At 42.0% G+C, this 23847-nt stretch overlaps 1 protein-coding gene and 1 pseudogene across 1 annotated transcript in view; one reads left to right on the top strand and one right to left on the bottom strand.

Moving 5' to 3' along the window:
- LOC115766344 (neuronal acetylcholine receptor subunit alpha-7) overlaps positions 1–23847 on the top strand; it is a 128012-nt gene that overhangs the window by 38812 nt on the left and 65353 nt on the right. The window contains exon 2 of the mRNA XM_030710238.1: positions 14190–14329. Coding sequence (XP_030566098.1) covers positions 14190–14329 — 140 coding nt within the window. The remainder of the gene's footprint in view (positions 1–14189; positions 14330–23847) is intronic.
- LOC115766345 lies at positions 19568–20311 on the bottom strand (annotated as a pseudogene).

Here is a 23847-nt window from a genome sequence, read left to right as displayed (position 1 = left end):
GGCTGAGGCTGAAGCTGACGTCTGTTTCCGGTGGAAGGTTGCCCGCTGGGCGTTGTTGTTTGTGTTGCTCTTGGTGGTTTACGGATTGTGATGCTGATGATGATGCTGAGATGCCGTTTGCCTGTTATTAATTGCGCTGTTGCACTTCACAATTTCGGCTTTGCATGCGGCTTGCATGGTAGATGAGTAGTGCGCCCGCCCCTATTCGCGCAACCCCCCAAACCAACTCCACCCCTCCACCACCCTCTTGCCATTCTCATCCGCAACGTGGCCCGAAAATTGCCAAGTCATTTGCCAACTGTGACTCTGTATGCAAATTACTTTTGCCGGCACCGGATGAACGTTGTGGCTGTGACACACTACACCACCATCGGCAGGGTCGGGACGGGGCGGTCAGAGGAGGAGCTGGTTGGAGTCCAAGTGGCACAGCAGGGGCAGGTGGCAAGCCAGTTTATAGGCTTATGCATTGCGCGGTGCATCAACAACTTAGGTTCGCTCAGCATGATACCTATCCTCGCTCTGTCCTCTCTAGCCTGCTGCACTCTATCAATTTCTCTCACCCTCTCTCTCTATCTCTTTGGCTCGCTCTGTCTCGCTCGCTCTGCCGCCTTGACGGCAATGAAGTGCACAGTATGTAAATTAATATTGGAATTTCGATAATCCGCCTATCAAATGGACGCCCTATACTATAAATGCCTCTCTGCGTGTATCTGTGTGTGTGTGCGTTTTGCGGTTTATACACACATGCATATAAATGGCTTTTAGGCCTCTTAATGAACAAACTATGCCCAAAATTGCGCACATTTGGACAATGCAATAACAACGACAACAAACTGTCTGCATATTTTGCAAATCTGCAAATCGAAAACGGCGAGCGATGAGTCGCTTAATAACGGTAACAGTAGAGCCGCAATCGAACCGAATCATTGATGCGATTTGAGTAAATTTGTGTGACCAGTCAGCTTAATAATTACAAGACTCGTTTACGCGGTGTGGCTCTTCTCTTTGCGGAACAGCCTTAACTGTTTGAGAATTATTAGCATTTAAGCTGCGATTGAGCTCAAGATCCGCATATTCCAAATAAATTGATAGGTTGTCTCCGTCGTCTCCATCGATATCATCCTTCTTAAAATAATATACCGATCAGATCAGAAACAGTATAAGCTGATAATTAAACGTTACAGTCATACATGTAGGAGTTGTAAATATAACTAGGAGTGGTCGAATTTCAAATCAGTTAAAATAAACAGGCGAGTATAATGTTGGCATTATACTCATTTGGTAATATTAAGTCACTTATCACATGCAACCCTGCTATGGATATTTAATCCACGGTATATCGATAAAAATAGAAGTAGGAGAAGTTCTGTTTTAAGCGAAGAGACTCAATGAAAAGATGTTTTCGCTGTTGCTCGTTGTCTTTGAAATACAAGTCGGAAAATGTATAATAGTTATAAGTTTACATTTATTCACTAATTTCTTTTAAATAAATAATAAGAACATAAAGAACTCAACTGCTTGTGAAATCCATCGAATGGCCGTCCCTACATACATTCGATAGTTCGGCACGACTATAGTATGCATCTGAGTCTAGAATCAAATACAGGGTATTTAGTCATGTAAGCAGCGATTGCGCAAGTTGTGCTATGGTTAACTGATTTAAGCCCTGTGCTGTTCTCGGCCAAAACCCTAACTACTTAACTAATGCTGCCCATAACATAGCGTTTTCTTATTTTTCACACAACAACAAACACAACAGCAACAACAAGAAACCACAACAAGAAACCACAATGGAAGAACTGCAGCTACGTTCTGCAATTGTGACTGTGATTCCGGCAAGGGCCAGGAGCAATTCAATTTCTATATAATAGAAACGCATTAAAACAAAAACTAAATTGCCAACTAGCTGACTGTGGATTAAGTTGGGTAGAGTGGCGGTTGGGTTCGTGGAAGAGGGTGGGGGAAGGGGATGGCGTGGAGGGAGGTGGGAGGGGGGAGGGGGAAAGAATTGCCTTTGCCTGCGCTTTAAAAATCGATGACAGAATATGCCGCTGGCCGTCTTTGCTGCTGCGGCTGCGTCTGCTGCTGCTGCTGCCATTACAAAGACTTAACATTTTTATGCTAATGCAATGACAAAACCGACATGAGTTTGTGCTTTGAGAGTGAGTGGGTAACACAGTGGCCAAAGGTGAAGGGGTAGTTCTGCTGCGCGGGTAACAGGCAATTTAAGCACACATGCACATACTTATGTATATATTGCATAACATTTATGTAGAAGAGCCCAATGCAACCAGCCAGCCAGCCAGTCGACGAGGCAGCTGTCATTCCAGTCGACATTGTAATATGTACAAATAAGTAGAGCATATGAGGCGTATGATTAATATTTAAATCATGAGAAGAAAAAAAAAGAAGAGAATATTAAAAAAATAAAAAAACTGACTGCGTCTGCGATGGAGATGAATGCGAATAAAAATGAGAATGGGAATGTGCAAGCAGAGCACAAAAAATGAAATTGAAATGAAACAAGAGACTTAAGTAATAACTGCTGTTATTAACAGGACTCTGGCAGGACTGCCGCGGTTCACATTTTATTGCCTACATTCGAGCGCGGCTACATGTTGATGATGATGTTCTGTATGTGGGTGTGTGGATGTGTGGGTGTTCATTGGGATTGTTGCCAACAAGAAAACCTACTTTGCAAACATGAGCCAACAATTCGACAGATACAAGGCACCAGCCTCGCAGTTGAAAAATACAAGAAAGAAACCACCCAACGAATTACTCGTGCGCAAAAGTTGGCGCTCTGTTGGTCAAGACCGCATTAGAAGATGTAAGCGGTGCGCGCTGCGGGATTGTGGAAATGAAAATCAGAAGGACATGCATGCAATACACACAAACACACTTACATTTGCACACACAGCTGCCACCCAGATACACTCGTTTATTTATGCCAGATTTTGTATCGCATTTCTTAAAGCGCATAAATACTTAAATTTCTTGGCTAACAAATCACTTGTTGTGCATTTTGTTGTTATTTTTTTTTCTTTCGAAATTCAGCAACTAGCTCTTTCTTACACTCTTAAGCCAAATACCAGCACAATTGCAAATCCATTGCCAGACCCAAGCGAATGCGATATGCAATTGCCAAGACTTTGGCAACAAGCAAATTTGTTTAAATTCAAAGGGTGGCTGGTGGGGGCAGGGGTAAAGGAGGGGGATTCAGAGCAGCTGACAGAGCATGACTAAGGCAGCCATGGCGCTGGCCAAAATGCATTTGCAATGGCCAGGGCCAGCAATGCGCCGCATTAATCATACGCACCGTTGTCCGGCTGCAGCTCGAGTCGCTCCCTGAAGTCGCCGGCAAGGCCCATAAAAACGCCCGAGCAGCAGCAGCGCCAACAAGCGAATGTCAGTCAGTCTGCCAGCTGTATGTGTGTGTGTGTGTGCCTGTGTGTGTGTGGGTGTGTACGGAGAAAAAAGAAACAGCATAAAAGCAAACTTTATAAGTTCAGCAAGTAAAGAATTATATGAAGTACGAGTTGTGCTTTCGGCGTTAGTGAAGTTAACGCCAGTCGAGCAACTGTTTTCGCCGTTGCACGACTCTGTATTGTTATTGTTGTTGTTGTTGTTGTTGTTGTTGTTGTTGCTGTTTTTGTTGTGGTTGTTGTTGCTGCTGTAGAGCATTGTTGCCACTGCTGTGCATGGCTGTGCGTCGCTGGCAACGTTCTCAGTTATTCAAGAGTCTTAGTGTTTGCGCCGCGTCGACTTGACGCGACGCGACGGCGAAATGCAACTCCTGAAAAAGAAGGAAACCGGAATATGGCAGCAAAACGCAAAAGAAAAATAAGTGAAACACAAAATTAATGTAAATGTAAATAAACTCATAGTTCAAGTTGTGCCGCAACAGCAGCCAACAACACCCAACAACAAATGGCGTGTGCAAATAAAATGGCATGCATTTAGCATTGCCGCTAAATTAAAACCAAATAAAGTGTCCGCAATATGTTGACCATAAAAAAGGCATCAGGAAACGTCTGTAGGAGCGAGCAGCAGCAGCAAAAGGGGAGCTCTAAAATGTTCTTAGAGTAGCGAAAGGAAGAACCAACCAACTTGATGGGTGGCTTACACTTAGTACTTATCCAAGTACAGTCTGCATGAAAGCCACATATATATATATATATATATATATACATATATATAAATATGTATTTGAACGATGAGCTTCAACAATGTGCATGCACGATTACTTCTGACTTTGGAAAGCTTTGACAAGCTGCAGGCTGAAAGGTTTTTCTATCAAATTGATAAATGCATGACCGGTATAATACTTTCAGCTTAAGTTGCGTTCAACAATCCTTAAACATATATATAGAAACATTTGTCCTGATTACATTTGGTACAGCACAAGCTGTAAGAGCGATAAAGCTAATGTTTGATATGGGCGCCAGCTAAAAATCAGCTTTTGTAAAATTCTAGCGGCAATTGTGACAAATTGTGTACAACTTTTACGTTTACCAGCCTATAAGGCTCAGCTTATTTCCATAGATACTTATGTAAATGAAAATGCATTGGAAAATCGTTTCACAAAATCCGGAGTGAAAAAAGGATTTCAAATGTTGTGGGAGCCAAAATTGTACGATTCGTCCGACAACACATACATTTAAAGCTCGACATCGCCTAAAACTGAATTTGCGAAAATTAAGAGGCTTTATTACGTTACTCGATTACTAGCTTGAAAGCTAAAGAGATTTTAGTTACATATCGTCATACTATCTGCCCGACGATAGAAATATGAAACATTACAAACTACTTATTTGCGCTGAATGAAAGCGTTTGCCTCTCATTTATAATATGTGTCCAGTTGAATATATTGAAATGACGTGCATTTGCTTATGTCAAAAAATATTCAAGCAGAGCAAAGTGAAGTTAAGTTTTTGGATGAATTGACCCATTTCCTGCTGCCAACAAGACCGAAAACAATGAGCAGAAAAAGCAGCTTAATTTTCAAGTTCATTGGCGCGCAGTACAGGATCAGCGAACGGGGATCAGGGGCAGAAAGGCAAACACCCACCCACCCATCCAGCCATGGCCATAGTTGCTTGTAAAGCTGAAGTATACACTGAAGAGAGAGAGGGAGGGGAGAATGGGGGGTGGGGTGGGCAGCGATGGGTATTTGGTATGCCACTTAATATTGCGCCTGAATGGCTGAATGGCAGCCACTAAACAACTTCCGCACTTGAATGGCAGCTACAAAACCGCAGACAAGGCGCATGCCACACAACGTGGCAGCAGCCTGGAGAGGTATGTGAAGCGCCGCTTCAAAGCCAACTTAAAACAATATTCTGCAACAACAGCAACAACAACAAAAAAAACAGATGAGAAAAATAAAACAACAACAAATCTGTTATACAATGCAGCAAGCAGCAAAAGCAATAACAATGGTAGTTGCATGCATAATAAACTTCTCCGCTGCTGGCGCTTTAAGCTTGGCGTATTTCTGAAGAGAAAGAGGGAGAGAGGGAGGGAGAGAGAGAGAGAGAGAGAGAGAGAGAGAAAGAGAGGGAGAGAGAAAAAAGGAGAGGGACAGACAGGGAGAGATGAGCGCCAAAACGAAGTTGTAGGGTAAAAAAAAAATAAAAACTTGGCTGAGACAGCGTATGAGACTGGGCACTTCAGCACAAAAAGAGTCAACGTCAACGCATTTTGAAGAGTGTGCCATTATGCACTACACACACACACACACACACACACGCGCAGATGTCATCTGTGAGTTTTAAGCTGGCTTTTCCTAAGCGTATTAAGATTGTTGTTGTTGCTGTTTCTGTTGTGTGCTGGTTGTGAGTATTGCTTTGCTCATTGCCTGCAATTGCATATATGTACATATATATAGTTGTATGCCAGCTTACCTTGCCCCAATGCACATACACCCACACACACACACGCGCGCGTACATATGCCAGCATACATATATTCATATACATAGCGGATGCATATATCCGCTTATCAGCGCACGCCTGTCTGTTCTGGGTCTCAAATTATTAGTAGCTCTGTCTGTTTGACTGGCTTGCTCTATATCTCCCTCTAGCCGCGCATGCAGTCACCTTCCCCGCACAGGACTTTACCACTCTGTCTCTTATCCGTTTGCCAGTGTCTGTGTATGTGTGTGAGTGTGTGTGTGCGTGTGCGTGGTTAACTGCCGTCTGCTTTTCACTTGACGCGCTGTTTATCACGGTTAATGCGACACTCAAACATTTACAGCAGCAATCACAGTCGCAGTCACAATTACCTGGGCAGTCGCAGTCGCAGTCACAGTGACTGGCGAGAAATTGGCGTTTGGCTCAGTCGCATGTGACTTTGCAGCTGGGCACATAAAGATGTCTTTACATAAACAAACTTACAGCGTCCTTAAGCCCACACTCCAATTCAAGCAGCACACATAGCGTACCATGCCCTGGCCGGAACTCGCGTGTCTCTCTGTGTGTTTATGTGTTTGCCTATATGTGTGTGTGTGTGTGTGTGTATGTGGCTTGACTTGTCTCGCTGGTTTTGCCACAATCGCCACTGGCAACACTCTGCTCGTTAGGGACACATACATGTCATACGCTAAGTGGCTAAAAGTTGTGCATAGCTCTAGATAGGTGTTTGTGTGCGGGTGTGTGCGAGTGTGTGTCTGTGTATGCACCCAACACGCTTAATAAGTTTCTTGAACCTTGATGTCTGTCAACACTTCTGCTTTATGACACAAACAACATCTTTAAATGTTTTTTTTGCGGCTTATTACAAGGCACGGGTGAATTTTTATTCATTTTACAAATTGAGTTATATATTCTAGACATATATAGCTAGACATTCTAGACATACAGACATAGGATTGGCAGCTCGGGCGATGCGTCAAAAGGGTGTCAAAAGTAAGACCATTTAATAAACAAAATAATTACAATTTCCAGCCAATTGAAATTAGATAAACGATTAAATTAATATTAAATTTATATTTTCCCGTTCTACTGTGGGCTAAATTTGATTTCTGGCCAAAATTGGCATCATCCTAATCTGATTAGATAAGTCCAATGGCTGGGCAACAAGTTATTTTTGCTTTTTTGGCGCTGAGTTTACATCTAAGGTTTTAAATTTTATTATCAATTACTTTTGCATTGGAGATGGTTTGATTTATGGCTTGGCTTAACATGCAAAATGAATTGAAAGTCTGTATAAGAATCGGTTCGATCTTGAACCCCTGCCTTCTAAATGGGGGATTGACCGAGTGGTAAGAAGCTAGATAATGTATACTGATACTATGCAGTTCCTTTTAAACTGTCCTTCTAATGACATCGACAAAGGGATGAGGCTTAAGCATTTCACCCAGAGGAAACTCGGAGGAAACTGAGAAATCAACTAACTCAACATATAAAGACAGGGAAAACTCTCGTTAGTGAACAACCACTGTGGGTCCGCTCAAGCGGAGATATAAAATGCTAGGCCTAAGGGGAAATAAGTGCAAAGAGAGAGTTTTCTGTGTTACTATCATAGTCAAGACCTGCTCAAGGAACTTTGCTAGCAAATACTTAATCAGAACAAATGATTAATAAGTCAATGTTAATGTTTCAGATATTGCAGCGAAAACATATGTCTATAGACAATATGTCTATCAGATTATTACTTCTCTGAACTACTAGTTAGTTAAACAGAGAATTGTATCGCGATAAATTCAATTAATTCCTGCTTTTCTTACAAGTATTTACTTGTATGTTAAAACATTGAGCAAATTTTCAATTAGCTAAAATAAATTTCTGCCGCACGGCAGGCAGCTTAAAGATCGAAATCGAAAAATAAAGTCTGTGGCGTGGCGAGTGGTTTCCTGACATGGGCAAAGAGGGTATACGTAATGGGCGACGGAGAACAATGAGCAACTGGAAAGATGCCATTTAATGTACGTGGACTGGCAGCATGAGGGCGACAAACTTTTACGGGCATCAACAAAACTCGACGGCAAAAGATAAAATTAAATATTTTGGCTCTAGGATGGCAATGTTAAGGGGCAACCGAGGTGGGTGTGACCTGAAGCGGGGGCGCAACCTGAGCCCGGGCACGTGACAAAGTGAAATTGTTAAATTGAAGGCTGTTAGCGATAAGCGAACACGCAAACAGACAGACAGACAGACAGACAGACAGACAGTCGGACCGACAGACGCAGAAGCGCAGACACAGGCAAACAGGTGAAACGCATGCAAACAGGTGCGAGAGAAAAGGTGCAGAAAAGTAAGCAAAACTTTTGCAGCTGATACGAGTGCCAACTGACAGCATTCTGTGTGTGAAGCATTTTTTTTTGGAAGGGCGCAAGATGCTGCCGCAGATACTACTAGTATGTGGCTGCCACACTTAACCCGTAACCCCCGTTGTTACTCTGTCAGCTGTTGCTGTTGCTGTTGCTGTAACTGTTGTGTGTGTGGCAAGAAACAATTTAACCATTTAACTTGGCTCGTTAACATTAATTTGGACGCCAGTTTCCGGTGGCATGCCCTTGTCGCCCACCTAGTTAGTATAGTGTATGCATGCTAAATTTCAGCATTTGGCCAAAGGCAACACTAACGAGTTGTCATCAGCAGCAGCAGTAGCAGCAACAGCAACGCCTGCCCAAGCGGAAGCTAGTGAAATGCTTGCGGATGTTATTCTGACGGATGTGACGGAAGTGACCGTTGCCCCCTGCCCCCTGCCACTGCCCACCGCAAGCGTCTTTAATGTTAAGCGTCAAGTTGAGAGACGCCATCAGTTTGCGTCAACATGCCCAAGCCGAGAGCCGAGTAACGACCAGCGACCACTGAACACCGAGCACCGAGCAGCAACGTGCGTCGAGCGACGAGCGCCTTAAGCCTCGGCCTATACTACTTAATCTGGTCACGCCCACATGCGAATGTCTTGGGAATTTCCAATGTGAAATGCAAATACTTTTAATATGCCCAACTCCCAGCCAAGCGACCGCACACCCACACCGCCAAGCCCGCCTGCCAACAGCGAACAATTATTATGCGTATCTAAAATTAAATCAGTTGCAGCCGAAGACAGAGACGGGCACAGAGACTGCAACAGAGCCCGAGCTGGGGACGGCAACCCATAACATGGGGCCAAGTCAAGCAGCAGCTAGTGAAACTATTTAGCGCTTGTTGCTGTTGTTGTGGTTGTTGTTGTTGTTGTTGTGGTTGTTGCTGCGTATTGTGGTGTAATTTATGTACGCCTGGTGGTTGCGACAACGCAAATAAACACTGGGGCAGAGTGGCAGATGCTATATAAGATAAATCTTGAGGCTTTAAGTTGGGCAAGTTAAGAAAATCGAATTTCGCAAAGGATCCAAGGTTTCGTGGGCAAGCGAGCAAGTGTGCTCCAGTCGAACGGATATTCCCCGGGGGAATGCGTGTTATCCAAAAAGTTCGATATTCTTCATTTGTGCATCTATACAAGCGCCAACCTATCTCCAATAATTCTCGAGCTTTTCTTAAAAAGCTAGACTCAAAGGCGATATTTATGGAAAGTAAGGAAAGGGCAGAACATATTGAAATACGATATATTAAGCTCGTTCGGTGCATGACAGACGAGCGTCGTCTATTTAAAATTTATTGGCTCTAGCTAAGCAAAACATTTACAACCATCGGAAAGCTAATGTTCAAACTTAAGAACTGCGAACATTATAAGATCATCGAGTAAATTTTGTCACTTCAGTACACATTCATCTCACAGTTAACATTGATATCTGCCAGCTTATTTGTTTGATAGATTGTGCTCACTAAATGAATATTTTGCTATGGCTCTGAACTGCTTTAAACGATTGTAAATTTTATATAAAGCCAACTTGACGGCCTGTGATCAGTTCAAACAGTCTAGTGTTGACTTTAAAAATGCATTTAAAAATTGTAAAAAAGTAGTCAGCTTAGCAACTGATTCATAAAAATACATTAAATACGCGTCGAACGAGATATTGCCAGGTAAAATCCATAGATAAGCGACTTAGTTATGGACTTTCATGATTCCATGGGGCTTTCTTTTTATTCGAACTGTTGGCAGTAGACCAAATAATCGTCGAAGACAAACACACAGTACAACACACATACACATACACGTACACACACACACACGCATACACACAGTCATTCACACACACAAACGCACACCGCATAGCTTTGTTGGGGTCATTTCGATTTAATTTCTGGCACAGCCGCGACTTATCGGTCATGGCTTGGTGGACGGTGTGTGGGCGTGGGCGGCGGTGGGCAGCGGGCGGTGGGCGGTTCGATGCTCATTTAAAGCGCCATTCAAAGGACATTACATTTTATTTTAGCAGCGCGCACGCTGTCGAATTAACTTGCGGCCTCATTTATTGCATTCCGAAAATGATTTCGTATAATTTTGCCGTTAACGCATAAAATTTTAATGCGCTGTCGCAACTTTGGCCAGTGGCAAATGGCAACTGGCAACTGGCAAGTGGCAAGTAGCAAGTGGCAGAGTGGCGAGTGGCAAGTGGCTTTCAGGCCAGAGGCCACTGCTGTCGTTCCATTTCTAGTTATAGTAACAGTTTTTGTATTAGCTGTATAATTAGCTTGACAAATCTACATTTTTAATGGCACTCGAGGCCACCAAAGTTGAGGCTCTTTGGCCACGTTTGCAAGAGATGTGAGCATCTGTGGCCTGCCATTGGTATCGAAAATGAATTATAATACATGCGCACAGACAAACAGACCAACAGACAGACAGATAGACAGGCAGAGAGACGCTCAAAATATGGTATAGGTAATCAAATTTATTGCCATTATTACATATGCTGCATGATAATGCAGTGAGCTTGCCACTTGCCACTTCCCACTTGCCACTTGCCACACTGCCATTGCCAGTGTCAAGAGGGGCCAAGTAGCCGCAAAGTGTGTGGCATGCATAATTTATGGCAAACAGCCGCCAGCCGGCAGCTGTGGGGCCACTGCCTTGGACATTTAACCGGCCTGGCAGCCGCCCACTCTTAGGCCAAACAAATGCACAGCAGATGCGTCAATTTTTGACATGCAGTCGTAAGTAGTTAAGTGCCTGGATAACTAAGTCCAGCTCTTGACTGTGGGCGTGGCAACTAATTGGGCAATTAATTGCAATTAGGCATTACATTGTTGTTGCTGCTATTTGCAGGCGACCGAAGCCCTGCAAATTCATACACTTTTCATGCATTCGAGCGAGTCGTGGCCACCGCCTGGCAGCAGCTTGCCAGGCAATTTCGCGTGCAGCCGTTAATGGCTGGCGCTTTAGTGGCAAACGCGGGCTTCGCTTATGGCCCAGTCCAAATGACAACAAGGCCGCACGTAATCCGTTAATGGCGTTCATTAATAAAGCCAGGACAATCGCTGATGTATTCCACGCGTAACAGCTAAACAACGGCAACGGGCTACGATTCCGCTTTGCGAACTTGTTCTTGAGGAAGGCCCAAGGCGTTTTAGTTTTGGGCCTCAAGGCGGCGGACAATCCAATCACATATGTACGAGCCAAATCTACGTTAAAACGTGACCTACGTGATGTGATTTGCACAGTTTATTGTCCCAGTTAACAAATTGTGTATGCTATGTACGTGTGTGTGTGTGTGTGTGTGTGAGTGCGTGCCATCAAGGTCAATTACATTCTTGAAAGCAAATAACTAACCTTGCATATTGTTGATTATTCATGCAATATCTTAAGCTGATTATATTATATCTTATTTAATTATCCGGCATTTCTGGGCCAGGGTTCATTTCGTTTAGGCTTAAAACAGTTTTCTTCTTCGTTGCAATATACAAATTTAGTTGTACTGCCTTGAACAAACAATTGGCAATAAATGAAAGGAAAAACGTAATTATAAATTTACTTTTAAACCATGAATATAATTCAATTAACATAAAAGCCATTCAAAAACATTCCCTCAATGGTCGAATTCTGGAATAATCTTATATTTTTTGCTTCGGAAGGGAGTTACTTATTAAGCATAGATATTATAAATATAATGCCTAATACTCGTATATTGATAAAGTCAACACAAAGCTTAAACAGCTTGGAAACTACTGAAGTTCGAAATTCTTTGCCCTGGGCGCATATAAGTTAACAACCATTAAAAGTCTGTCAATATTTACAGAGCAGACAAATTTATGTAAATTTTCAACCACACACACACACACACACATACACGCTTGCACTTGCAAACTATTGGCCTATGATTGTTGTTGCCTGAAAAACAAGGTGTGGGACAAACAGTTACGAGGTGTAGTTCCTGTTGGTATTGGTAAGTGCGCGCAGTTGTGAAGTAGTTCGATCCCGGACCGGGCTGGCTCTGCCCGGCCAGGCCTCGGGGAGCTGTTGTAGCCGGAGCTCAGGCTCCACGTGCTTACGAATGATGCAAAGTTTTTGGCACATCAATAAACTAAACTTGAATTGAGTCGATGGGGCGCCGACAGCTGGAAATGTGCCTTAAGCATGCCATGAATTATTTAGTTTCTGTTTACCTTCCACTCCATTCCATTTTATTCCATTTCTGTTCCGTTCCGATGCTGATGCAGTACCAACTTTGGCCAATCGCGAGCACGTGCCGCCACTGGCCACCTTCCTGATTGTCCTTTAATATGCACCGCAAGGCTCCGCCGCAGTTTGCTCCGTTTGCATTCCGGATCTTATGTAATTGTCCTAATTGACCTAATGCTGTACTTTTTGCACCAAATTGACAGTCAAGGCAATCGAATTCGAAATTCATGTAAAGCTTTCCGAAATGACTATAACAAGGCTTTAAAATAATTATTTTTATATTCAGATCACTAGAAGATATAAAAGTTTAAAGAAGGTCAAAATTCAAATATCCGGGAGAGATTATACAAAAATTGTGACATTTACTTGTAAGGCAATTTATACTCAGGATAATGAATAAAAGCCTCAAAATATATATTAAAATGATAGGTATACTGTATAAAATAAACAGCATATAAACTGGGTATCTCAAGCTCCTTGTTTTGCATGTAGAAAACCAATATCAAACCTTTTTAAACCTTTTAAGGAGCATTTTATTTATGCATTCTTTTTTTCTGTCGGTAGTTGTGAGTGAGATATATTTACACTTTGAGAAATTGCGAAATTTGAAAAATTAAATCATATTATTTATTTACAATCTTTCAAAAATGGATTAGTTTTCTGATTTTGTAAAAGATTTAAAAAGTTGGCATACTTAAAAAACTATTTATTGTGCAATCGATAGTATTTAGTTGCTTTATTGGAGCAATATTTGAATCCGGCAACTATGTTAAGGAAAATCTGTAAAAAATTTAAATATAAGCCTAAGTATTAAAGAGCCGACGCGTCTTGACAACCACACACACATCTGACGCCATATTCTCGCAGGACTAATTTTGTCGCAGACTTTAAACCATATTCACAAACGGAAATGGAATAAAAAAGTTAAGCTGCTTGGCTTGAGTTCAAGGTTCAATCTATGAATATTTTTCAATATCAGGTAGCCAACAATTACGGATGGGAAAAGCCGTTGCACAAAAAAATAATAATGAAAAAAAAAGCAGAAAAATAATAAAATAAGAAAAGGAACAAGGAAAAATCCCTTGCCATGGCATGGAATTGTAACTGTCCTTTATAAGCTGAAGAAGCAACAATGGCTGGGGTTGGGTGGAGTGGGGGGTGTGGCAGAAGCTGCGGCCGACGCAGAATCTGCAGCCAGGTGCTGCTTCTGTGGCTGTGGCTCTGGCTTAAGCTGCTGGGGCTAAAACTGTTGCCAACGTCAAACCAAACCAAAGCCACTTATTGGTTGAACAAATTTAATTGGCAGCAGCAACAGGATGACGCAAGACCATGGGGCGATTCTCGTAATTGGTGGGGGCCAGAACAGCGGCGGGGAATGTGGCAGCAACAGTGACAGCAACAATGACAACGATACGTTAATGCAGGTTAAACTGCCGCCACGGATGGCTGACTCTGAGCCGAGGCAAAGTCATTGCCGCACAGAGACACAGACACCACAATAACAGGCCCCAGTTTCATAAAATTGAATTGAGTTGTGGGCTCAAGCCGGATCTCCGATTTCTTATTGCTTTCACATTACATTTTTGAATGCTGACTTTCAACAGCATTTTACATAACTCAAGTTCTTAATAAATGTTTCTAATAGCATCTTTTTTTCTGTCTTCCTTTCCTCACAGCGTGCTCAGCTGGACCGCATGAGAAGCGTTTGCTGCACGCTCTGTTGGACAACTACAACAGCTTGGAGCGGCCCGTGGTCAATGAATCCGATCCATTGCAATTGAGTTTCGGTCTAACACTAATGCAAATCATCGATGTGGTGAGTTCATAAATGCTAAGCTTCTACATTGACTATTGAGAAATTTTTTTTAATCAAAAGCCCCGAATTATACTATTCGAGCAAGCCCGAGTATTTAAATCTCAGCCGAAAGACAAGAATAACATTCAGCTAGATTAACCAATATAAGACAAATATGCTTATCAAACCTGAACCAATCAAATAAATCGATCCAACTGACTAGTTCTACGCGTCTTTTATGTAGCTAATTTGTTGCTTAGAAAGCCCATATCATTGAGCTAACTTTGGGAAAATGTTATTAATCTGTCTGCTGATACCATTCTGCGAAACCTTTTGTATGGGTGTTATTTTCTTGTTATGCCCTGAATTAAAATTAGCTACGAGATGTAAGTTCTAAGTAGTACACAGTTATGCAACGGGAAAAACCTGCAACTTAAGCCCCATAAAAATTATCATGATGAATTTAGTTGATGGAATACCTTTACGGTCTTCTGTTTGTAGGAACGTGTGGATTTTGCAGATAAGCAAATTATATTCAAAGATTAATTGTGTTTAGTTTTTTTTTTTATACCATACCTGTATAGGGTATCTCCATTATATTGCAGCAAAACAATTTAGAAATGCAAGTGGCCCCAATAAGCAGAGTTTATTTTTTTTCTATTTCTAATAATGTCATAATATATTTTTAAAATGTTTGAACGTTGTTTTCTCTCTCTCTCTCTCTCTCTCTCGCTCAAAAATAAATCGCCCTTCTATGCAAATCTCAATACTATTTAATGATACTTTAATTATTGAATTTTGAAATCAACTGATAGTTTACGAATTCAAGAGTATTTTGTAGTCGAGCGCTCTAGAAATCAACACTTTTACTTCTTTTGCAATGGTATGAGTAACCGGAACTTGAACATGTTTTGCTGCGTATGGATTTTGGCTTGGGACCATTTAAAGCTAAAAGCTGAGCTCAGCTGACGTTCAGCAAACATTTGGCAAATGATGGCACGACACCAATTTCTGGACTGACTTAGTGCCCCAGTCCAATTTTCTGTGTATGTGTGTGTGTTTATGTGTGTGTGTAGGCATGTGTACTTGAGTGTTTGCGTGCGTATTTATGTGATTTTTGCAGCCACTGCTGATGGCTGCTGCCGATGAACGACATTATGCGCTAGAGATGCCAAGTTCCAAATTCCGAAACCAAAAGCTCCAGCGACGCGTGCAAGACAACAGAAAATTATGCCATGAGTGCACATTATGGCCATTAGCCAGAAGTGCCATGCTGCTGCCTCTGTCGAAGATTATGTGGTAGCATCAGCAGAAGCGTGCATGTGAGCGCTGGAGGCGTCGCAAGTGCCGACAATTGCCAACTCAAAATTCTACAATTTACTTACCATGCTTGAGTTAAGAGTTAAGCCATAAAGTATTGCCACTTGGCAGGCGATGATTTGTTTTAGAGCCTGTGAATGAGCTTCAAATCGTTACACATCATAGATTGCCAGGATAATAAAACGGATAAGGTGAATGGAATGCCTCGCAGGCAACTGCAAGATAATTGCGTATGGGTGATTTCTTTCGCAATTCTTTTGCAACTTTTTAAATTCTCATTTAACCTAGGTTAATTACGAGATTTCTTTTCGCTAGATTTTCAATGGACTCAACAGGGCAACTTTTAATTGAGAACCAGCAGACAATGCTAACATTTAAGTAACTTTCAGCATGCTGAAATCTCTAAAAAAAAAAGCCTTTCTAAGCATGTGAGAGAGTGAGGGAAATAATTATGGACAGGTTTTAGTTCAACTAGAATTCGCTTAGCCAACACTTAAATCAAATTAATTCATATATAACGGTAAAAATTCCAAGCCAACAAAACTCATCATCAACATCATCGTGTTGGCAAACTTTTCGAGGTCGTTGGCCTGTGCCCGAGTCTGTGGTCTGCTGGCTGGCATACACATATTCGGGCATGTATGCGTGTATGTGTGTGTGTTGTACCTGAATGCTTGTGGAATGTTGCAAGTTTGTATAACTGCACCAGCAGAATGCAAATAGTGACAGAATGGCCGTAATTGGATGAAACGGAAATGAGGTAAAAGGAAGCGGACAGGCAGACGTTGACGCTGCCCGCTGTTCTGTGCTCGGCACCTGATAAAGTGAGCTTCGAAGTGCGCTAATTAAAAGTGCCGTTACCCGCAAACAGCTGCTCACGCCCATTCAGAGCGCCCGCCCACCACAATTTGCAAACGGTTTTTGATTGCAAGGCTAGCGGTGAGTGGGGAGTGGAAAAGCGAAGATGCTGCTACTTGTGATTTGAGCAAATCGCGCGCAGCTTCAACTAGACAAAAGTACACAAAAGCAGAGAAACTGGATATGGGACAAAGCTCAGATAGCTGAACAAAGCCATATTGCTGGTAACTGAGTAACGAGTGACGAGTAACGAGTAACTAGCCAGAAGTGAAGGTCTAGTAAAAAGCAGCTAATGAACAGCAAACTACGAGAAACGAGTAACTATCACTTGGTAACAAGACGAATGAGAAGCGAGTAACAAATAGCAAACAGCGTCGAATATCAAGTAACGAGTTGAGAATAACGTGTAGCGAGAAAGGAGTAGCGAGTGACGAATATCGAGTAAATCCAGAAGGGAAAGTCAAGTAAAAACTAGCCAATGCGCAGTAACAATTAACTAGTAACTAGCAACAAGCAAGTATTACCGATTATCGAGTTACGAGTAGCGAGTATCGAGTATCGATTAGCGTGTAGCTAGTAAAAAGTAGGGAGTAGCGTACAACAAGTTACAAGTAACGAGTAGCAAGCAGCGAGTGGCGAGTTACAAGTAACGAGTAGCAAGCAGCGAGTAGCGAGTAATGAGCAGTGAGTTACGAGTATAAGGATTAAGTCAACTTGAACTTAAAGCCCGACAAAATCCGGCAAAACCAAAGCAGAACGGATAGATTTGTGGCATCAATCACAATTCTCATCTCAGTTACACTTAATTAATTGATAACATTGAGATGAATTTAGGCATTCAATGTATGCTTTAAATTAGTTATAAAATTAATAATAATAGAAATGAATTAGTCAAATGTTATATGTTTGTCGAATCAAGTCGAAATGCATTACATTTAGAAATTAATTTGACAGGGCTCCTTTGGATATAGATAAATGCCCCAGCTCGATGGGTTTCTCTGATAATTTTATGTGAGAGTATGTGCCTTCTTTCTTGAATTATTTTCAAGAACTTGAAATTACAAATAAAAATAAAGAAGTTGGGCTTTCTTGCGCTCTAATGACGGTCAACTTTTGGTAACCTGCTGGCTGCCGCCTGCCTGCCGTACAGTGCGGCGATTACAACTTAACTGAAGATATCATTGTGTTTGGTGTTGGCTGCTAATTAAGTTGCAAGCCTTAGCCGAATCCCAGAGCCAGTTAATAACATTTCGCGGGTTGGCTCTGGCTGTTGCAGTGAACGAACGTCGCGTCGCGTCGCTTCGCATCGCATAGTCGAGGCACTTGACAGTAATAGTAATGTGCGATGTCTAGGGACAGTGACCGGGGTTTGGGATTAGAATTGGGATTGGGAGGCACGCTGGTCACTGGCAGTTCACTTTGCTTTGACTTGGCTAATAAAAGCATCGCATTGTTTGACAATTTGCCATTGCAGACTTTTGGGACTTCTTTAGCCCATCCCCACGCCTAGCTCTCACTCATGCTCGCTCTTTCTCTCCTCCCTTTGACTGTGCCTCTCGTAGTGTTTCCCTGTGTGCAGTGCACTAGTAAATTACAAACATAAATCACTTGATAAGTGACGCCTGCGCTGCCCCCAGGCTGCCAGGCTGTCTGTGCCGGGTTGAAGCATGGGTTAGGGGCAGGTTCATGGGTAACGCGAGATGCGGGAGCTTATCAGCTAAACAGCAATCAGGTCAGCAAAAGCAACAGCCAAGTACTCATCCTAGTTGCTATATGTGGGCGTCTGCCTTGTGTTTGCGTATGTGTGTGTGTTTCTGCAGTTGCACATCTTTTTGTTAAGTTCACTCGAACATAAATTTCTTTAGAATTGTCAATGGCAGCAGCTGCAGCGCCTTAAGCCCCCAGACCAAAACCCCTCCAGGTCTCTAGTGTGTGTTGCTCCCTCTCTCTTGCCCACTCTTGCTCTCTCTTGCTCCCTCTCAGTCTCTCTCTATAGCGCCTTGCCTGTATGTGTGCGTACGTGTGTCTAAAGCTTTTGCTACATACTTGCCTTTTTAGTACACACCCACATGCACACATACATACCCACGCACACACTCATACTGTCATTTCTGCAGCACTTTTGTTGCACTTTGCACTTGGCATTTAATGGATATAGCATTGTACAGAAGAAAAAAAGTAACTGGCGCTTGCGGTGTGCAGGAGTGAAGGCGGGCAGGGAACACGCTGCGTATGAGTGATTTTTATAGCTTGAAAGTATGCATCAACAATATTTGTCACACTTGAGATGACTTTAGCGGCGTGGGCGTGGGCGTGGCAACCGCTGATTGTTTAATGACATCATTCGGCGCAAATTATTTACGCTGCCGCAGTTCCGGAGTTCAAGGTCAGCGTTACGCAAAACATTTGAAATATGCCTTCACCCTTTGTTTTGTCAATTTCAAATTGCTTTGTGTTTCCTTCAGCAATCACTCAAAGAGTGCGTCAAAGAAATATTTCGTTTTATTTATCAGCAAGTTGACGCTCTTTAAGGTTGTTACTCGTCACTCGTTACTTCACACCTTTCACTTCTCACATAGTCGCCTATGCGATTCTGTGCCTGCCTGTCTGTTTGGGTGCCCGGCTGACTGGGTTTATATCCTGCGTCATAACCACAGTCATGTCTGCAGCAGGAAATCGTATGCTCTCCTTTCAGTCTGTCTGTATTTTAAAGTAATTTTTATGATGTTTTGTGTGGACGTGCCTTTTACGCAATTTGTCTACATTTATGCGCAACCCCGACAAGCTCAACCCCCCGCTGTTGCTGTCCTTTACTGAAGCTCCAACACCTGCTCGCTTGCCGGCTTTTGTTGGTTTATGCCACAAATCCCGGCTAGATGAAGTCCGTAATACCAAAAAATACGAAATATTTGTATCCGTTTCCGGTTCTTTGCAGCATCAAAAACAAAAATTGTGCGTTGTTTTTATACGTGTGGGTGTCTTCGCTGTGTGTGTGGGTGTGTGGGTGTGCGGTTGTGAGGGTGTGTGTTTGTGTTTGAGTGTAAATCGAATGCTATGCGAGCGATAAGATGCAGAGCTTCCAACAGATTTGGTTGCTTTTATTGCGTTGAATATATGCGTTTAGTTGCCGTCTTTTGGCAATGCGGCCACAATTCGCTTTATTACCCAAGACTCTTTTTTTGCCAAATTAAGACCAGGAATTCGACTTCCTCTGCTTTTGCTCCTGCTCCTGCACCTGTACCTGCTCATGCTGCCGGCAAAACTAAATACACTAACCAAACAGCGGAGCAACTGGGCAGCTGAGCAGCTACTGCCCATGATCAAACGGATGCTGACGTATATTGAAGACTTGCCGAATTTCCGCAGATGTCTTGCCCTTGATCATCTTTGCCACCGTTCTGCAGGTGAGCTCCAGTAAGCCCTTGATATCCAGATAGTTGGCAGCCAGCATTAGCTGAAAGAGCATGGCCTGATCCACTTTGCTAATGAATTCCTTGTCCCAGCTGCTGATCATCCCATTCGATAAGCTCTCATCATCGTCGTCGTCAAGTGACGGCTCATCGTCCATGTGATGCTCCGCCCAATGGATAACATTGCGCAGAGTATTCGAGCTAACATTCGACAAGGGCACAACTGCATTATCATCCTCATCCAAGCCACAATCCTCTAGCATCGTTTTAATTGTTATCGAGCACTTGGCTGCCTGCACATCTGTCTCAAAGATCTCCCCATCTGAGGATTGCAATTTGATGCGCTCCATTGTTGCAACGGAGAATACTGTTACAAAACCTGTAGCCTATTTAATAGAAAATTTTAAAAAACATTTTTTGACTTACTTAGAAATGTGATCGCAAGTGAACTCACGCCTGTTTTTCTACGATTTCGAACTACCGCCTATCACTATCATCATACGACTTGGTTAGGGTATTCATAGGTCGACAGCTTGCCACTTACAATATATTCACTTTAACATTCTGTTGGCAACATTTCAATGCACATCACGTCGCACACCTCATGCCGGCAAATCTCTTTAATGCCATCATACGCACGCACACACACACATACACATGTTTTTTTTTTTTTGTATTTTTTCTGCTTTTTTTGTGGTCGGGCCAACGTTTTCCCATAATTTGGCTGCAAGCCTTTCTGAAGAACATGGCGCATACGCAATTTGCCGTCTTCGTAGCTGCGTGAGGCTTGTTCAGAAAGTATCCCATGTTAATTGAGAACGTTTTATGCTGTACACACACGTACACAGTCCACATAGTCTGAATGTGCCTTAGATGTCGAAAAGCTTTTAAATAATTTCCGGAAAGTACGAGTGTTGAGTGTTTACAATATAAAATACAAAGCATGATAATTTGTACATTATAAAGCTATAGAAACTTCAGAAAACGCATTTTCCACCCACACTCATGGTCCTGCGTTGAATCCACATATGAAATACTTTTGGCTAAAGCAGCCGCCATAAATATATAATTATCACGCATAACGAACGATCAGATCGGTTGTATTTTGTAACTTGGGAACAAAGCAGCTCGCTGTAGTATAGTTTTTTGCATCGTAAATGGATAAATAACGTTTAAATGCTTCTGAATTGATTTGTACAGGATATATTTAAGTTAATTGATGCTCATTTGATGCTCAGATCACTTGATTTCTTTTAGCGTCAATTGCGATGTCATATTGTCGCCTGTTCGCCATAACTTTTGCCACATGCGCTGGGGCGCTGGACTATTATCTCAGTTGGAGGAGACGCCTAATTAATTTGTTTGAGTAGTATTAATTACGCTGCTGTCCGCACTGGTTGAGGCCGTTCAATCAACGCGTGACAAGCAACTGGCTGCACGCACGTACACACACACAAACAGACAGACAGACAGACAGACAGACATACAGACAGAGAGACAGCTACAGTTAGAGCATGTAGCTGCATATAATATAATAATAACAACTAGTTAATGCTTCACGTATCTAATTTGCAATTAATGTGATGTGTCTGTCGTTTTATAACAAATGACTAGTCAAACAATAAGGCTAATTTAAGCATCGCCCAACGCCCAAGATGAGCGCAGCTGTTGTGCGGTTTGTTGACCGCCCAGACAGCTTGTATCTCGTAGAATGTGCACTATGCTAAGTAGGTGTGTGTGTGTGTCTCTCTCTCTCTCTCCCTCCCTCTCTCGCTTTCTCTCTCTTACTCTCTCTCTCTCTGTGTTTGTGCGGCCATTGTGCATGATTGTAATGTAAATGTGAATTGGCAACTGTACGTTCTTGCATGCTACGGCAGAGTGGAAGCCATTTCCAGCAAACGTCGTAAATTGTGCAAAGTTGAGACTGTCAACTGTTGACACTTTATGTGACAAAATAGGAGCATTTATGTTTAGTAAAACTAATGTTTGTTCTTACGCCGCAAGTGTATCCATGCCCCCGCTCTCTCCCGCAGTCTGTGTGTGTGTAACACTTCTGGCGCACATAATGCGTGTAATTGTCCCTGCACGCATAGTTATACAGCTGCCAACAGACACACACGCACACACACACACACACAAACACACAACCTGACTTTGAGTGACAGTTTAAAGTAATGGCTGCTCCAGAGGATGACTAGAAAATGGCTACTGCGGCTGGAATTGCAATTTGCTATCGTCATATTTGGTATAGAGATGGAATATTATAGATATAATGGCACTGCCGTCTAGGCTAGCAATTACTAAAAAAGAACAGCTACAGAATGGAGCCAGGCTGGCAGTGAGGCCTGTGCCTTGTTCTCCAAGCAGCTGACAGTCCGCCCAACACGAACGAAACTTAACATTTTAGTATGCCAAGTTAAGCATGATCAATCCATAAGCATAAGCTTAGTAAAATAAAATATAATTAGCATCAAAAAAGCACGCTTTAGGGTTCGTATATTTTTAACATTTTAATTAAATTTTAAATTTCAAATACAAATATTGCAAGACGTAAATATTTTCATATGAATACATATTTCAATTTGAGCTCTACCCAAAATCTATCCAATAAGGTTGAATAAATGCATTGATTGAAGCCAAGTTATTTATTTGCCTCTCATTAAAAAAATAGGCTTCGCTTCGGTTTCGGTCTCTGTTCATAATTAAAAACTAATGGAATTAGATTTTTCATATATATTTGTCGGCGCATAAGGAATGTCTGTGTGGTTGCATGTAGACTGTCACAATAATGATTGGGAATGTCCAAATATTTGGTAGTTCACAATGATTGGGAATAGCAAACGAAGTTGTATGTTGCGACTGTTCTAGAAGCATTATTGTCGCTTTGCTTAGAACTGTCAGGGATACAAAGGGAAAAGCGATACACATCGAAACTCGCTGGGCTCTGAACCTTTATAGAATGGATAATAATAATTCGCACTCCGACATATTCATTTTCCATTAATTTCTTCTGTGCAGTTAAATTCACAGAAATCCTTGCGCACTTGCAAGCTTTGATTTAGTGTCAGATATTGTAAATCCTAAATAATTTGCATTTTAATAACTCATAAATAAAAATATAATTTGCATAAAAATACAGAAATTATGGTGAAATGAAAGAAATTAAGAAACATATAGAAATTCAAAACATATCAAATGCCCAACATTAAATTATATATTTGATTTTCAAAAATGAATTTTTTAAGACAACAATCAGCTTTTCCATATGTATATATATATATTTAACAAGAAAAAATATTACAACCAAAGCAAAAGAATGATAGTAAAATGAATTTATGCGCATATTTATGCGTTAAAAAATTGTCGTATGCTTGATGCCCGATGCCTCTCAGTACGCGCCTGCCAAAAATATTGCTACATCGGCTTTTGCCAAATGAATCCATAATGTTTACTTTGTTTGTCTACTGTATATGTTTTTCTCGCCCTCTGTGCATTATTTTTGTTCGTTTCTTTTTGATTTGCTCGGCAAATGGGTAACACTTGGCGTTTGGCTGGGCTGAGCGCAGTCGGCATTAAAACAATTAAATATGGATGAAGGCACGTCGCTGAAATATGTTTCACTAAGTGTCGAAAAACTTTGACATATCAAATAACATGACGGCCTAACAAATAGGCAGCACACACACAAGCGCACATGACGGCAACATGGCCACGTAACATACCTCAAACCCCGCCCCCTCTGCACACACTTGTCGGTGGCTGACCAGCGCGAAACCTATTTGCCATATGCACATGTCATGAAACTGATGTTACTGCTGACCAGTCTCTTCTGTCCTCATATAGACTCCCACAGCCTATCTTTGTTTAACATATTATGAGAATAACAGGCATTATTAAAGCACGCACGCAGCCGGCGCAGATAAGTATGCTACACATTTTGCTCGGCTTCAT

Source organism: Drosophila novamexicana, unplaced genomic scaffold (assembly GCF_003285875.2).
Source record: "Drosophila novamexicana strain 15010-1031.04,08,12 unplaced genomic scaffold, DnovRS2.1 tig00001089-arrow-arrow-pilon, whole genome shotgun sequence".
Classification (NCBI taxonomy): domain Eukaryota; kingdom Metazoa; phylum Arthropoda; class Insecta; order Diptera; family Drosophilidae; genus Drosophila; species Drosophila novamexicana.
Note: the sequence above shows the minus strand (reverse complement) of the source record. Positions and strands in the feature narration are given on the sequence as shown.